Genomic DNA, 16,371 nt, shown 5'->3' with positions numbered 1-16,371 from the left:
CAACTTTCCACTGACCCATGTGCCCTATTCCTGTTCCTTTTTTCCCTAAGTATTCTTACCTCTTATTATTTGCTTATTTTTTTTATCGTCTGCTATTTTTTTCCCCATTAGAGTGTAAGCTATGCAAGGGAGAAACTTTGGCCTTTTATTTACTAATAATATCCCAGATGTAAGGAATAGTACATCGAATATAGTTGGTGCTTAATAAATATTTGTTGAACAAATGAATAAATTTTGAATTTGCAGGCTCTGCTGTGCAGTTTGTTTTTCTTACTGTTTTATTAGGTAATAATAGGAAATATATGTATAATGCTTATATTCTAAGACCTATTTTAAACCCTTTATTTTGAATCCCCTGAATCCTTCTACCCTGAGGTAGAAACTAATATTATCTACTTATTATAGACAGGTAAACATAGGCATTGAGAGGCTAAATAATCTGTCCAAAGTCAGAGCTTAGTAAACGAAGAACCAGGGTTCAGAGTTTTTAGCCAGTCTTTAACCCGAGTCTGCACTTTATAACACCATGCCAATCTTTTTATTTTAAGGAAATTAGCTCTTTATGATGTGTTGCAGATCATTTTTTATGTGTAATTTTTTTGAGTTAGTTTTTGTGGACTTTTCTTTTTTGCCTTCTAAAGTATTTTTATGTAGTAAAAAAAATCTATTAATGTATTTTTTTTGAGGGATTTATGTTTGTTTCAGACAGGATCTTGCCCTGTTACCCAGGCCAGAGTGCAGTGATGTGTAGTCACGGCTCACTGCAGCCTCAAACTCCCAGGTACCTTTGAAGCTTTTAAATTTATTTTTTAGAAGGATCTTCCTGATTTAAAAATTAATAATTTAGTCATTTTCTTCCTTATTTTTGGTTTGAAATAGAAGTTTAAATTAAGCAGATACATATTTTATATCACCTTGACAGCATTATGGAGATTTTGTTTGAGGGCAACAAAATTAAAAGTTGGAACAATATTTAGGAACCTAGCAGTAATTGAAGTAAGAAATAATTGAGAACAGGCTGTAGGGATGAACAGGGATAGACTGATTTCAAGAAATATTTAGGGCCGGGGTGCAGTGGCTCACACCTATAACCCCAGCACTTTGGGAGGCCTAGGTGGGTGGATTGGTTGAGCTCAGGAGTTTGAGACCAGCCTGGGCAATGTGGTGAAACCCAGTCTCTACACACAACAACAATAAATACAAATTTAACTGGGCATGTTGTGCCTGTAGTCCCAGCTACTTGGGGGACTGAGGTGGGAGAATCACTTGAGACCAGGAGGCTAAGGCTGCAGGAGCCACCTTCACACCACTGCACTCTAGCCTGGGTGACAAAGTGAGACTTTTGTCCCAAAAAATGAAATAAATATTTGATAAAGTCTTCAAGTCTTAGTGACTGATGAGCTGTGCATCAAAGGACTCTAGATAATACCCAGATTTCTGGTTGTGAGAGTTTGGAAGAGGGGAAATAATGTTTGTTGGGGTGCCATTTATTGGTTGAATGGATAAATCATTGAAATGAGGTAAAACAGAACAGGTTTGGAAGATAAAATTATACTCAGTTTTTCATATGTTGAATTTGAGGTGCTTTATGAATATCTCATTTTCAACACTTAGGTTCATTGGGCAATTTGATAAATGAGAGTCTTAGGAAAGAAAATTGGGCTTAGAGATACTAGGTTTAGGGAAGTACTAAACTCTGTGAGTGCATGAGCTACTTTCTTGCCTTTTTTTTTTTTTTTTCCGGGATTACTACATTGGATGTAATATAAAAAGAGCTTGGAAACAGCTTTAAACACTGTAAAAAGACTGTATGTTTGTAGTATGTATTATAGGATGTTTTTGTAGCTATATTCATTATCACTCAGAAGAGAGTATTAGTGTCTCTATAGTGGAGTCTGTCATGAAGGTGGGAATGGAAAGGATATGTCACCAAGAATCACTACTCTAGAGCAAAAATTCAGATATTTTAAAACTAGGAAGGACTTAAAGGCTACCTAATTTAGCAGTGAGAGTTTATCATTTCTGAATATTCCATTTTCATAAAAGCCAACTTGGGGGGACTTCCTGTTCTTTAGGAGACTCTCAGGTAAAGTTGTGACAGAAGATATGCCATATAATTTTATTTTTCTATTATTTGTTCCTTTCTCTTTTTCATTGTTTGTGTCCCTTTCTTATAGCTTAGGCCTTCTAAACGTACTGCATAATTGGTCAGTGACATCGAAAGAAGTTTCCAAGTTTCCACTGTAGGGAAGAGCTTTGGGGCAGAACCTCAGAGGACAGTGAAGGCTAATCCAACATGGCAGCCACAATTGTCTTTGTTTTGCTGCAACCCAAAGAAATGCCATATAGATTCTTGGTGTTCTGTTGTAAACTTAACCAGTGTTATTAAACTTTATTTTAGGAACTGCAGCCATGAATGAAGAAAATATAGATGGAACAAATGGATGCAGTAAAGTTCGAACTGGTACTCAGAATGAAGCAGCATTACTTGCTTTGATGGAAAAGACTGGTTACAACATGGTTCAGGAAAATGGACAAAGGAAATTTGGTGGTCCTCCTCCAGGTGTGGATTTGTTAACAGTCTTTTAAATTTAATCTTTAACCTCGTCATGTAGATTAGATGTATATCCCCACAGGTATTCCAAAAAATAGCTCTCTCCTTGTAACTGCTTTAAGACATTTGTTTTTACTGTTGAGGAGAAAGAGTTAGATTATAAATGTTATTCATGTCTTACCCTTAAATTTTTTCAGCCCTGCTCTTCATCTAACAAGCAGTTGAGAAAGAAGCTGGGCTAGGTTGAGAAAGAAGTCAGGATTGGGAAAGTAGGGAAAAGGGTGCTACTCTAGGTGTTAAAGAGGAGATCATCTGGGGAGGAATTTGAAACAGCACTTAGTAGGTGAGTGGTGTTTAAACTAGAAAACCAAATGAAAACAGGTAAATAGAATGTTTGACTTTTCTACCAATAGCCAGTACAATTCCTTTGCTCGAAACCCTTCAGTTTATCACACTTAAAATAAAAATCTGTCTTCTGGTTAGTCAATGGCTGCAGCACTTACCACTTTCTTCCTTTCTCAAGTACATGTTAACTACAGGCTTCCATAATCTATGTTGCTCTGACATGTAAAGCACTTGCTTTTTCTTCTTTCCGAATGCCCTTTTCCCAGATAATCCTCGTGGCTCACTCCCTCATTCTATTCAGGTCTGTGCTTAAATCTCCTGTACCCAGAGATTTGCCTGACCCCTCCCTTGATTTTCTTCATAGCGCTTATCACTCACTTGATATCTCCCTTCTGTATTGAATATTAGCTTCATAAGGGAAGGGGCTTTATTTTGTCCACTGTTGTATCACCAGTACCTAGAATTGTGAGTGGCACATAGCACAGCAAATTTGTTGAATGAATATATGATTGAATAGTGAGTACAGATATCTGATTCAAATTTATGTGTCTATTCCTATTCATTTTTGTTGTCCAGGTTGGGAAGGTCCACCTCCACCTAGAGGCTGTGAAGTTTTTGTAGGAAAAATACCTCGTGATATGTATGAAGATGAGTTAGTTCCTGTATTTGAAAGAGCTGGGAAGATATATGAATTTCGGCTTATGATGGAATTTAGTGGTGAAAATCGAGGTTATGCTTTTGTGATGTACACTACAAAAGAAGAAGCCCAGTTAGCCATCAGAATTCTTAATAATTATGAAATTCGACCAGGGAAGTTTATTGGTGTGTGTGTAAGCTTGGATAATTGTAGATTGTTTATTGGAGCTATTCCCAAGGAAAAGAAGAAAGAAGAAATTTTAGATGAAATGAAGAAAGTTACAGAAGGAGTTGTAGACGTCATTGTTTATCCAAGTGCAACTGATAAGACCAAAAATCGTGGTTTTGCATTTGTGGAATATGAATCTCACAGAGCTGCTGCTATGGCAAGGAGGAAACTAATTCCAGGTAAACTGATTCTTTTAAAGGTTGTTTTTCAGTATTAACCTTTTTACAAATATGGAAAAATGATAGTACATCAGGGATCAATATTATCGAAATAAATAATGCCACTTAAAGAGGAGTAAAGAATTGTTTGAGTAATGAAGTAAAATAAATCACATAATTCTAAAAGACAAATTATTCCTGTAAAATGAGTCCGATTTATGATATTTTTGCTGGATGTATACACTTTGAGCTATTAATTGTTGTTTAATAAAAATCCCAAGGGCAACACTTAATTCTTCTGATAAAGTCTATCTTTGAAGTGTATTTGTTCTATTGACTCTTAAATTACATAGTAAGTTTTAGTTGTTTAGTAAAAATTTTTGTGTGAATAGGAAACAAATGCTAACCAAATTTATTGATGTGTAGTTGAGTTTCTGCTTCTCTGGGGAAACAGTTTTACTGAACATCTTTAACTTTTATTCTTTATTTTAATTCTCTTCAAATTATTTTTTTTTTTACAGGAACATTCCAACTATGGGGCCACACCATTCAGGTAGATTGGGCTGACCCAGAGAAAGAAGTGGATGAGGAAACCATGCAGAGAGTTAAAGTTCTTTATGTAAGAAATTTAATGATCTCAACTACAGAGGAAACAATTAAAGCAGAATTCAATAAATTTAAGCCTGGCGCAGTTGAACGAGTAAAGAAACTTAGAGATTATGCTTTTGTTCACTTTTTCAACCGAGAAGATGCAGTGGCTGCCATGTCTGTTATGAATGGAAAATGCATTGATGGAGCATGTATTGAGGTAACACTAGCTAAACCAGTAAATAAAGAAAACACTTGGAGACAGCATCTTAATGGTCAGATTAGTCCAAATTCTGAAAATCTGATTGTGTTTACTAACAAAGAAGAGAGCCACCCAAAAACTCTAGGCAAGCTGCCAACTCTTCCTGCTCGTCTCAATGGTCAGCATAGCCCAAGTCCGCCTGAAGTTGAAAGATGCACTTACCCTTTTTATCCTGGAACAAAGCTTACTCCGATTAGTATGTATTCTTTAAAATCCAATCATTTTAATTCTGCAGTAATGCATTTGGATTATTACTGCAACAAAAATAATTGGGCACCACCAGAATATTATTTATATTCAACAACAAGTCAAGATGGGAAAGTACTCTTGGTCTATAAGATAGTTATTCCTGCTATTGCAAATGGATCCCAGAGTTACTTCATGCCAGACAAACTCTGTACTACGTTAGAAGATGCAAAGGAACTGGCAGCCCAGTTTACGTTACTTCATTTGGGTAAGTTTTAAAATACTTTAAACAGTGTAAAATATGAAATTAGGAAATATGTAGATTATTTTTTAATTCATTTATTTTGAACTCAACATTAGTGGTAAGTATGTAACATAAATTTTATCTCAATTTTATAAAGTCATAACTTTCTTGAAATTCGTGCCCTGTAAAATCTTCCTACATTTAGCTTTTTTTTTGTTTTTTTTTTTGAGAGATGGAGTCTCGTTTTGTCACCTAAGCTGGAGTGCAGTGGCACAATCTTGGCTCACTGCAACCTGTGCCTCCTAGGTTCAAGCGATTCTCCTGCCTCAGCCTCCCGCGTAGCTGGGACTACAGGCGCGTGCCACCAGGCCCAGCTAATTTTTTGTATTTTTAGTAGAGACGGGGTTTCACTGTGTTAGCCGGGATGGTCTCAATCTCCTGACCTTGTGATCTGCCTGCCTCAGCCTCCAAAAGTGCTGGGATTACAGGTGTGAGCCACCGCGCATGACCTACATTTAGTTTTTTAAGCATTACCTAACCTGTGGGAAAATTTGGTTTTGACTTACTACAGTGTTCATAATCCTGTTTTATTAATTTATTGTTTTTTTAATGACTAATTCTCAGTTGAAATAAAGATTTTTTTTGTATAAGTTACAGGATATGTTAATTAAACCAATTATAATAGAGTGTCCCTGTATCTTTGGTGAAGTCTACGTAATGATCTTTTTGAGGGGCAGGGGTAGGGAGTTAGTAAAATCAGTGGGATTTCAGATGGGTAGTGTGCAGACACAGCTTTATGCTCACCAATCTGGAAATTTATATTATCACTCATGAAAGACAAAAAGCATCAGTAAGAGATGTTTGTGACCATTCTCTTTTTTAGCTTCATGTTTTTCAAACAGTAAATTTTCTTTAAAACGTTTGAAGGATAATTATGAAAGGTTTTGCAAAAGCATAAAAAGATATGCTAACTAAATATTTGACATTGTAAAGGAAGAGACATAATATCACTATGGTGTTTTCCTGCTTGCTGTTTTTTACTGTTCGGTTAGCCTCCCCTGCCCCCGCAACCTGTTTATTTTTTTAATGCAGCTATAGATTTTAGTTGATGATTACTTTGTGTCCCAAATAATATTTATTGGAAGAGTAGTGATTTCCTGAGAATCAGAAATAAAAGAGAAAGATCTTTTGAGGGTTATCATTGTTTCTTGATTATAATTGTGAAACTCTTGCCTGAAAATTATTTTTTATGTGGTTGCAGAACCACAGTACAGAAGCTTATATGTATTTAAAATTCATATTCTCAAGTTTAAGAGAAAACAGTCAAAAAAGAAAAACATTCTCAGAAGGGAGAATAATTTTTATATATTGTTTAAGCTTGCTTATGTACCACTGCCATAGTTTTATGATTTGTTTTTTTTTTGGGATGGAGTCTTGCTTTGTCACCCAGGCTTGAGTGCAGTGGCATGATCTCGGCTCACTGCAACCTCTGCCTCCTGGATTCAAGCAATTCTTCTGCCTCAGCCTGCCAAGTAGCTAGGATTACAGGTGCCTGCCGCCACACCCGGCCAATTTTTGTATTTTTAGTAGAGACATGGTTTCACCATGTTGGCCAGGCTGGTCTCGAACTCCTGAACTCAGGCGATCCGCCCTCCTTGGAATCCCGAAGTATATTACGAATATTTTTAGGAGATTCTGTTTTGGAGATATCAACAAAACTTGTGGGACTAAAGGTAGGGTTCCGCTTGAAGACACATTTAAGTAGTGTCCTCAATTATTAGTTTGGAGATATTTGGGGATTTAGCATCATTGAAGCTAATAAATTCTTAGTTCTTATTTCTATTGATGTACAAAATAGAAGCATTCAATTTTACTTTTAATAAAGACCATTTAAGTTAAAGATAAAATTATTAGGTAGATAGCAAATAATTCAAATTAAGTTTCTTAGAGAAAAATGAGTCAAAATATTATTTTGGAGTGGGACGTAGTTAATTAGTTGCTGATCAAGTTTCTCCCAAGGGTACTTGTGTCTGATCTACCATGCTAATACTGAAAGATTTTAAAAATTTCTAGTCCCCCTCATTCCCTTACACGTTTAACTTAAACTTCTAAAATTCTTACAACATAGCCATGTTAGTTTAATTTATGGCAAATTTGTATGTAGACATTGTTTGCCCATTTTATAAAGAAGATTCAGATTCTATATGGAAACAGAGCTTTTAACTCCCTTATTACCATAGTTAACTAGATAACATAAACAAACCTATAGTTCCCTAAGAAAACACCTAATCAGGTACAATATTTTCAACTTAATTATAGTTAATTAGTGATCAAGGTAGCATCAATAAATGAAGTCCTTAGTGGGCACATGCAGATTGCTTTAGTGGTCTATTCCAGATTTTATCAACCTTGTATCAAAGCTAATTTTAATAAAAAGTTGAACAATTTGTATTTTATGTATTTCCTCAATCTGTATTCAGTATCAGAACAGCTAATATAATGTAAGCAAAATTCACATATAAAAAAAAGATTAAACAAAACCCTAGGTCCTATTTCAGTGGAGTACACAAAGCCTGAGGTCTTGTCTATGGACAGTAACACAGAAATCCTTATGGTGCTTGACTACCTATGTAAGTGAAGATTGTTGAGTTAGAGGCAGGAAAATACATTTAGGCAGCTGAGAAGGAGAAAGAGAATTCAGGGAAGCAAAAGAGCTAGAGATCTGGGGTCTAGGAAACTTTGATCAGAAAACAAATATCAACCCTTCAGAGATCATTAAAGTAGGGCCAGGAGCTGTAGACAGTGAGAAGTTTCTATGTTGCCACATGGCAGGTTAAGAGTAGATTGAGTGTTGCTAAGCAGTTTTCTGGATCACTTCTTCCCTTCTGTTAATGTTGGAGCCTCTGGGTTTTAAAAGGTTAATGCCTTTCTAGTTACATCTTCTTTTAGTTAAAGGTCATAGGGTTTCATCGAATAGCTCAGAGTTGAGATCAATTGGTGGTAGTAGTGTATTCTTGACATCCTGGTAAATACTTACGTAGTCCAAGGATTGAATTGTTTTGAAGTCTTGAGAGGTTGTTACTAGTTCCTAGAGTCTCTCAAACGAAGTTCCTTACCTATTAAGTAATCTTTGGGCTCTATTTTCTTAAATAATTTGAGAAGTCAAATTTTCTAGAGAATGCATTTAACTACTGTTTTTAAGGTATTTTCTTGGGGGATAGTAATTTTTTTAAAGAATTTGCCTCAGTATCCTTATTTTAACCCTTTCAGTTTGATGCTATTTTGAGAATTATTATCCAATCTTAACTTTGATGATCTTTTACTATTATGTGATATAAACAGTCATTTTTAAAAATTAATATTTCAGATCTCTTTAAGAGTGTACTTTTAGTATCCACACAGTTTTGGTGTTACCACTTCTGTTTCCCAAGTTTGAAAAATAAAAGAAAATAATTAGGCTTCATTTGCTTAAATGGCCATCATTGCTGTTATGGAAAAAAAAAAAAAAGTATGTCTTTTTAGGGATAACAGGCATCTACATGAGAACTAGAAGTCATGGAGTTTACTTCTGGTGAGCATTTAGTGATCTTATTAGTATCTCAAAAGTTCTTGGTTTACAGGTCTTTGAAATCAATTTTTAAAATATTTGGTCCTGTCTAAAGCATGCTCTATTTTAAGCATAATACCCTTAATAAAAGAAAAGCTGGAAGTTGGGGTTAATGCCAAAATGGAACCTTCCTTATCCTTTTCACTTACTTCAAAATTAGAGACTATCTTCATCTTCATAATGGCAAAGAATGACCTCTCTTATCTCACTGAAAACTCATTACCTAACCAGCAGGATAAGAAATTATGTATTTACTGGGTTATTTTTAGGGATCTGTATCTGTAGGATAGTAAATGAGTTTAATGGGTAGAATCTTGATATAGTTTGGACATTTGTCCCTGCCAAATCTCATGTTGAAATGTAATCCCCAGTGTTGGAGGTGCAGTCTGGTGGGAGGTGATTGGATCATGGGGGTGGATATTTCATGAACAGTTTAGTACCATTCCCTTGGTGCAGTCTTCACAATAGTGAATGATTCCTCGCCACATCTAGTTGTTTAAAAGTGTGTAGCAACTTCTTCCTTTCTGTTTCTTGCTCCTGCTCTTGCCATGGGATGTGCCTGCCTCTGCTTCGTCCTCAGCCATGAGTAAAAGTTCCCTGAGGGCTTCCCAGTAGCCTAGCAGATTCTGGCACCATGCTTGTAAAGCTTACAGAACTGTGAGCCAATTAAACCTATTTTCTTTATAAATTACCCAGTCTCAGGTATTCCTTTATAGCAATGCAAGAATGATCTAAACCAAATATAGACTTGAGGGTTAGGATAGATAGGTTCTATATTAAATATTTGCTATTTGGAGATATCTTGGGTCATTCAGTATCACTTACTTTTAAGTAAGTCTTTTCTATTTTCACAATCTCGTTATCTGTTAGTAATAAAGCAAACTGTCAAGGCAAATAGTACTGCTCTTTCTAGAAGTCAACTCTGTTTTGAATCTGGGTCTTTCAGTATTGTCACTGCTTTTCTTTGGAGGATTCTTTGTATTGTAGAAGTGGAATAAATAAAATCAAGGAGATCAAGGAACATCCTGGAGAGTTAGAGTTTTGAAGAAGAAAGTCCTGGAGAATACTTAGTGGAAAGAGGAAGGTAGTCTTACCTGTATTGATAATTCACCTTGTTATATAATTTGTTAGCAAATAATTTTAAGCAGGGCATCTCTTCTATGTTTGTGTAATACTGATACAAGTGGTATTTTTTTCTTACTTGTATGGCTATCTGAAACTTTTTAAAACAGGGATGAAGAACCTGTCATAAACTAACTTGTGCCACTGATTTAATTTCATCTGATTTGTGTACTGTCGTTCTGACCATAAATGATTAAGGTTGTTTTTTGTTTTTTACAGGTCTTTTTTGAAAGCCTCTTACATGCTAAGTGTTCTTTCCTAAGCATTCTGAAGCTAAAGATAAATAAAACATTTGTTGTTGTTGTTGTTGTTTAAGGAGTCACAGTCTAGTGATGAAGGCAGATACACAAAGTCTTTGCATAGGTTATTTTGGGAGTACAAGAGGAAAAAGGTATGCTTCCCTTACCTCAGTTGTAGAGTTTGTAGAGTTTGTGGTCAGAGAGGGACACGACGTGAGCAAACTACTCTTAGAAAAATCATGGTGGTGGTTTAATGGCAAGTAGTTCTGTATATTGTTTGCTTTGATGATTTCAGTGAGATTTTAGGAGGAATTAAAGGAGTTGAAAAGATGTAAACATTAGTTAATTAAAATTTCATTAGTCCTGTTTTTTAAAACTTTGCATTTTTTTTTTAGTGCAACTATGTTTGATATGTCTGCTTTTCCTCTGAGCAAATATTTTTTTCCTAGATGAATCCATCGTGATGTGCGTGGACCATTTTGTGTGTGAATATTCATTCTTACAATATCTTTTGTACTTTTTTCAATATTCATTTTATAATAGACTTGTATATTGCTTCTTATATTTGACTTTGAAATGGCGTACATCAGTAGAGTCTTGCATTTTTTTCTAGTAGTTGAATAGTATTTAGTATGTATATATTCTAGACATGATAGTCACTGTTAGCTTATCCTTTTATTCAAATGAATCTTTTATTTCTGTTATCACTTGTAAATTTGTTGAAAGTTATACTTTTGTGAAAGTATACTATTGTGAGAAGTTTTAATCTGAAAAATATTTGGTGCTGTTTTTCTTATGAGCTATTATTATTTCCAGATTGATGGGCAGAAATGCAAAAATAAAAGAATTTCAGATAAAAATATTCCAAACCATTTCTTTGAAATAAAGAGAAACTTTCTCCAGGTTTTTTTTTTTTTTTTAACTTAAGAAATAATTCTAGGAGGCACTTAAGCCAAACATGAAATAATGATTTTATGATATTATAATGGAGTTATAAATTATACATAGAAGAAAAATAATACTTTTCAGAAGAGTATTTTTTTCCAGTTTTAACTACAGCTCTAACTTTGATGATACTATTCAAACGGGTATTTTAAAGAACAAAGGTAATTTGCAAAATTTCTTTTAAAATTCACCTACTTAAATGAGAAATAGGTATCAGGATCAACATTTTACACATTTGTTTTCATAAGACCAAGTGGTGAGACCAAAATTCCATTAACTCAACTATGTGTCTTTGACCCTCGGAGAGGGCTTAGTCCTCATGAAAATGTATTTGTATTGCTCTTGAAATTTACTTTTTTTTCCCGAAAGACCATTTGAATGAACATCTAGTATTACTTATAATTCTCATCTTACTAACACTTGTATTAATGCATCATAAATATTATGGAGTTAGTACAGTGAGAGAAGTAGCTTACTAGAATAATGATTACTAGAATAAAAGTATAAGAATTAAGAATCCTTTCTTAGCCATTGAGAAACTGTGTGACCTTAGAATGGCAAATGAATTGTTTCGTCATTGGACTTCAGTGTCCTCAGATCTAAAATATCAGCATTTTATTTAGTAAGTTTTAAGGAATCTTTTTTCTAAGAAGATTATGGTTTCATTTAAAATATGGTCAAAAATCCTATGTAGAACCAAAAGTAATACTTTAAAATATTTTATGTCTGCAGAGATACATATTTGAGTTCAAATAGTTTAAAACCAAGAGCTGCTTTTGCAAGAAATAATCCATCAGTTTAATATCCCTTCCTTTATAGAATTCAAAGCTTATGCCTGCCTATTTCACAGCAGAACAGCTGGACAAAAAAAAAAAAAAAGATTCAGTCAGTCAACTGTTTTATTTGCATGATGACATGTAATTGTTTTTCGGTTATTTTCTTCTCTGAATTTGCTAACCAATTACTACAGCCAAAAGCAAGGTTTTTATAAAACAAGGCAACTACTTAAAAGTTTGGAAATAGTTTTCTTTTTGTAACAGAGGATCTAGGAAAATAATGATGTGTATCGAAACATGCCATGTGGGGAGTATCTGTCCCATAGTTAGGTTTATTAACTGTTGAAAGTGATCCTTTGTATTTTATTTACTTCATAAATCTATATAATCATGCTTGATTCTTTACCCTATAACTTCTTAATGTCTTTGGTTAATACAGTCCTAAAATACTCCTTCTAATAAACTAGTTTTAATAGCAGCTACTGCTGTATTAATCTGTCTGATCTTATTTAATTTATATTTTAAAAAATGGTTTTAAAAATTTCCCTTTATATCAGATGACATTAGAAATTGTGTGTGTATGTTCCATTCTTAAATGTTAGTAGCAGTTCATAATTTTGCCACATGATGTCCCTAAATACAGATTTTTTAGTGTGGCTTTAAAAGAAATTTTAATGTTACATTGATTTTTAGCTCTTCTTTTTCTTTTTTTTTTTTTTTTTTTTTTTTTTTGAGGCGGAGTCTTGCTCTGTCGCCTGGACTGGAGTGCAGTGGCCGGATCTCAGCTCACTGCAAGCTCCACCTCCCGGGTTTACGTCATTCTCCTGCCTCAGCCTCCCGAGTAGCTGAGACTACAGGCGCCCGCCACCTCGCCCAGCTAGTTTTTGTATTTTTAGTAGAGACGGGGTTTCACCGTGTTAGCCAGGATGGTCTCGATCTCCTGACCTCGTGATCCGCCCGTCTCGGCCTCCCAAAGTGCTGGGATTACAGGCTTGAGCCACCGCGCCCGGCTAGCTCTTCTTTTTCTTACCTTTCTTTTTTTTTAGAATCAGAAAAATCTCTGTGAAACGCTCTACTTAGTCTTCTTCAGCCTATCATGCCCTTATCTCTGCTTCTTGTTTAATATTTAGTAGACAATAATTTTTTATGCTATAGCAGTGTAATTAAGTGAATGGACTGGTGAATAAGGAGACAGAAAATGTAGAATGATGATTTCACTGTGACGAATTTATTTTGTGCTTTAAACTACTTTAAAATTCAGTGTTTCTTCCAGGCCTTTTAGGTAAAATCAAAAATAGTATCTGCCCTTGCTAGTTAGTATCTGATAGTACATCAATCTCAGAGCATTTCATCCTCTTTCCAAGACCTGGTAGTACATTACTTCCAAGAATGGTTCACTTTCCTGTGAAACTTCAAAATAGTAGGACAAAAATTAAAAATCTTAGTATCCCCAAATAATTAGAAGTAAATCACCAGAATATTAATAACTCCTTGGATTTTCATGCTCCTTAAAGTGATAGTATTTGGTCAGTGATGTATTAATGACATGTGGGTCCTTATTTGTCTTATATTTAGCAAGTAACATTTGAGCTCTAAGAATGGATTGCATATGAAATTTTATGTACACAGTAGTTCATATTTTAAGAAAATAATTTGGGTAACTAAATAAATTTAGTTTGCCTATATATTGCTTTGATTCAGTAAATATAATCATTATACTACACTAATAGTGTTATCAGCTCTACTATAATTCTGTTTATAACTTTGGATTAAAAAGTATATAGGAGCACAATCATCAGAAAACGTCAGTCTCTTACAGTTGTATTGCTTGGTAATTTGGTGTGTGTACTTTGTTACTATTCTTCCGTGTTTAAACAGTATACCTTGATTTCTGTACACAAATTCAGGGGATTGGCACTTATTTAAATAAAAATGTAAACCATGATGTAAAACTCCAGCTTCTTTTAGTAGATAAATCTTTGTTGACCTATGCTTTTCTTTTTCTTTTGTGCAGTTTAATTGTCCTTCCATTCATTATGTGGTCTAAGTATGTTTTTATTAGTTACTTTTCTTTTTCGTACTTTTCTTTAATCCTGTTTTGTATGTGGATTTTTGTAAGACTAAAGCCCATTTACCTAATTTTTTTCTTGTTAACTTTGTTTCAGCAATACATAGTTCCAGTCAGCTTGTTTACTGACCAGATTATGGGGTAAATGAATATTCACAAAATTTGAAGCGTATGTGCCATATATGTGGATGGCTTTTTTTTTCCCCCTGCTGCTGCCCAGTTAATTTTTGGTCCAAGGGTGACCAAATCTGTAGTTACGAATTTATGAAAGTATTGGATAATTTGGGGCACAGAATTTATAAGGTTCCAGGTGAGCCATTATCAATCTTTGCAAGACAGATTAAGGTTGTATTCAGAGCTATAAATAATTCAAGCATTGAAATGTTGGTTAATTTAAAGGCTTTTCATCTGCATGTATGTGTGTACGTGTGTTTTCCTTGAGAGAATAAGAATCGCTTAAGGGATTCCTTGGTGTGAACTTAGGTGTGTGTATCAAGTATAGAAACAGTGATAATACCAGAACATTGAAAGATTATTTCTTTTCACAAAGAATTAAAGGGAAAGAGGTGATACTAAGCAAAATATGATTGCTTTCACGGTGAAGGCACTCACTTAGTTTCAGAGAGGGATTTACAGATGAGATAGTAATAATTTTCTCTTTATTGCTTAATATTTTCTCTATTTTACTTAGTAGATAGACTTAAGATTTTTAAGTTATTGAAATACCTATATGTATGTGTGACTCTGCTATTTCTCACTAATACACTGGTGTTCTAAAACTCACTTTTATTGATTTTTAAAAATCTTTACATTTTATTTTCTTATTTATGTATTATTTTTATTGTGATTTATGCTCCAAGCAGGGAGTTGCTACATTAGCTAATGTGGCTTGGGAGAAGGATGGACAGGGTTTTCATCAATACTCTGAGGCCTTGGAAGGCAGTTTCATGCTGTCACATGCTCTCATTTGAATTAATACATTGGAAAATTATTTCATTGCCTTTAGATTTAATCAGTATTTTTCTGTAATGATTCTTAATTTTATTTTTTTATTCTGAAATTCTTTATTATGAATTTTCTATGACAAAAACTTTTATAATCAACTCCCAAATATTTAGATAGCAGGCATGAATAAATGGAAATGAAATAATCTGAATATAGTTAGCTTATTTAATTGTTTATCCTAGAATGCTCTTTAAATATATGGTATATTGATTCTATAAATTTACACAAATTCAATACAAAACCCAGCTTAGGAAAAGTTGGAAAGATGTTCAGTTTCTCCTCCACTCAATTTCTTATCCTGCAGAGATGACATTGTTTCATACTGATGCAGTGCACTTACCTAAGTATTATGTTAGTCGCCCTCTGTCTTTTATTCATCCTTTTTACTGGTAAGGGTAGGTTATTCACTTTCATTCCTGCCTTATTCCACAAAAGATTCAAGGTGGCTCCTTAAAAATATGTAAAATACAAAAGGATTCAGATTTTAAATTGAAGACATTGAGACAATTGGAAATTATGATTAGGAAAATAAAGCCAGGCAAAACCAAACAATAGGTTGTTTAGGGGTAGACGATTATGAGGTAAAACCATAAAAATGCCAGGGAATTACTAACATTTAAAAGTTACTACTTGGAGGGAGAAATTGGAAAGGATTCAAAGGGACTTCTGAGGTATTGATAATTTCCTTTTTCTAAACCTGGGTGATGAGTACATGTTTTCATTTTTTTAAATTATGTAAGGCATACACATCTATATTGTTTATATATTTCTCTGTTTGTATATTTCATTATTAAATTGGGAAAGAATGAAAGCCAGCCAAGGGTGAGAACTTGTGTTATTTTGTCAAAATTTGAATAAGAATCTTTCTACTCTAGAGATTCTCAAATTAATGTAACTCAAGGTAAAATAGGAAAGTTACATAGTATCAAGACTAAATAATTTTATTTTACTCAGACTGTTTGGAATGTTTTGTTTCCTTATGGGCACCACAATTTAATTCAACCTTGACAACTAGGGTGAGCTTGGAAACTCCCTAATATGTAATAGGACAGTGAACAACTGAAATATTTGGAGCTGTTCAGTGTGTAAATACTAATACTCACAGAGGAAATGTGATTGCAGTTTTCAAATGTTTGAAGTGCTCACACATGGAAAAAAGACTTTAGTCTTTATCTTTGGAGCTCTAGGAAGTGGTATTAAGTCTAAAAGAGCAAAGTTTTAAGGAGGTAGATTATGGCTTAATGTAAGTCAGAACTATCTGAGCCTTTCAGCTACTAAAAATTCTGTATTCCTCTCAGTACAAAATAACAAACAAAAATAATTTTTTAAACATTTATTTTAAATCTGTGAAATATATGGCAGAAGGAAGGAGTCTTTACTAGACTATATTAGCTCAGAATTATGTTC

The 16,371-nt window shown here is 34.0% G+C and overlaps 1 protein-coding gene across 2 annotated transcripts in view; it reads left to right on the top strand.

The window, feature by feature from the left end:
- The window catches only part of RBM46 (RNA binding motif protein 46), a 48,948-nt gene that overhangs the window by 13,718 nt on the left and 18,859 nt on the right, over positions 1–16,371 (top strand). For both annotated transcript variants that reach the window (XM_023226371.2, XM_023226364.2), the window contains exons 2-4: positions 2,402–2,563; positions 3,476–3,943; positions 4,444–5,226. In XM_023226371.2, the coding sequence (XP_023082139.1) occupies positions 2,413–2,563; positions 3,476–3,943; positions 4,444–5,226 (1,402 nt within the window). In that variant the 5' untranslated portion in view covers positions 2,402–2,412. The remainder of the gene's footprint in view (positions 1–2,401; positions 2,564–3,475; positions 3,944–4,443; positions 5,227–16,371) is intronic.

This window comes from Piliocolobus tephrosceles, chromosome 3 (assembly GCF_002776525.5).
Source record: "Piliocolobus tephrosceles isolate RC106 chromosome 3, ASM277652v3, whole genome shotgun sequence".
Taxonomy (NCBI): Eukaryota; Metazoa; Chordata; class Mammalia; order Primates; family Cercopithecidae; genus Piliocolobus; species Piliocolobus tephrosceles.
This window is presented reverse-complemented; position numbering and strand designations above follow the sequence as displayed.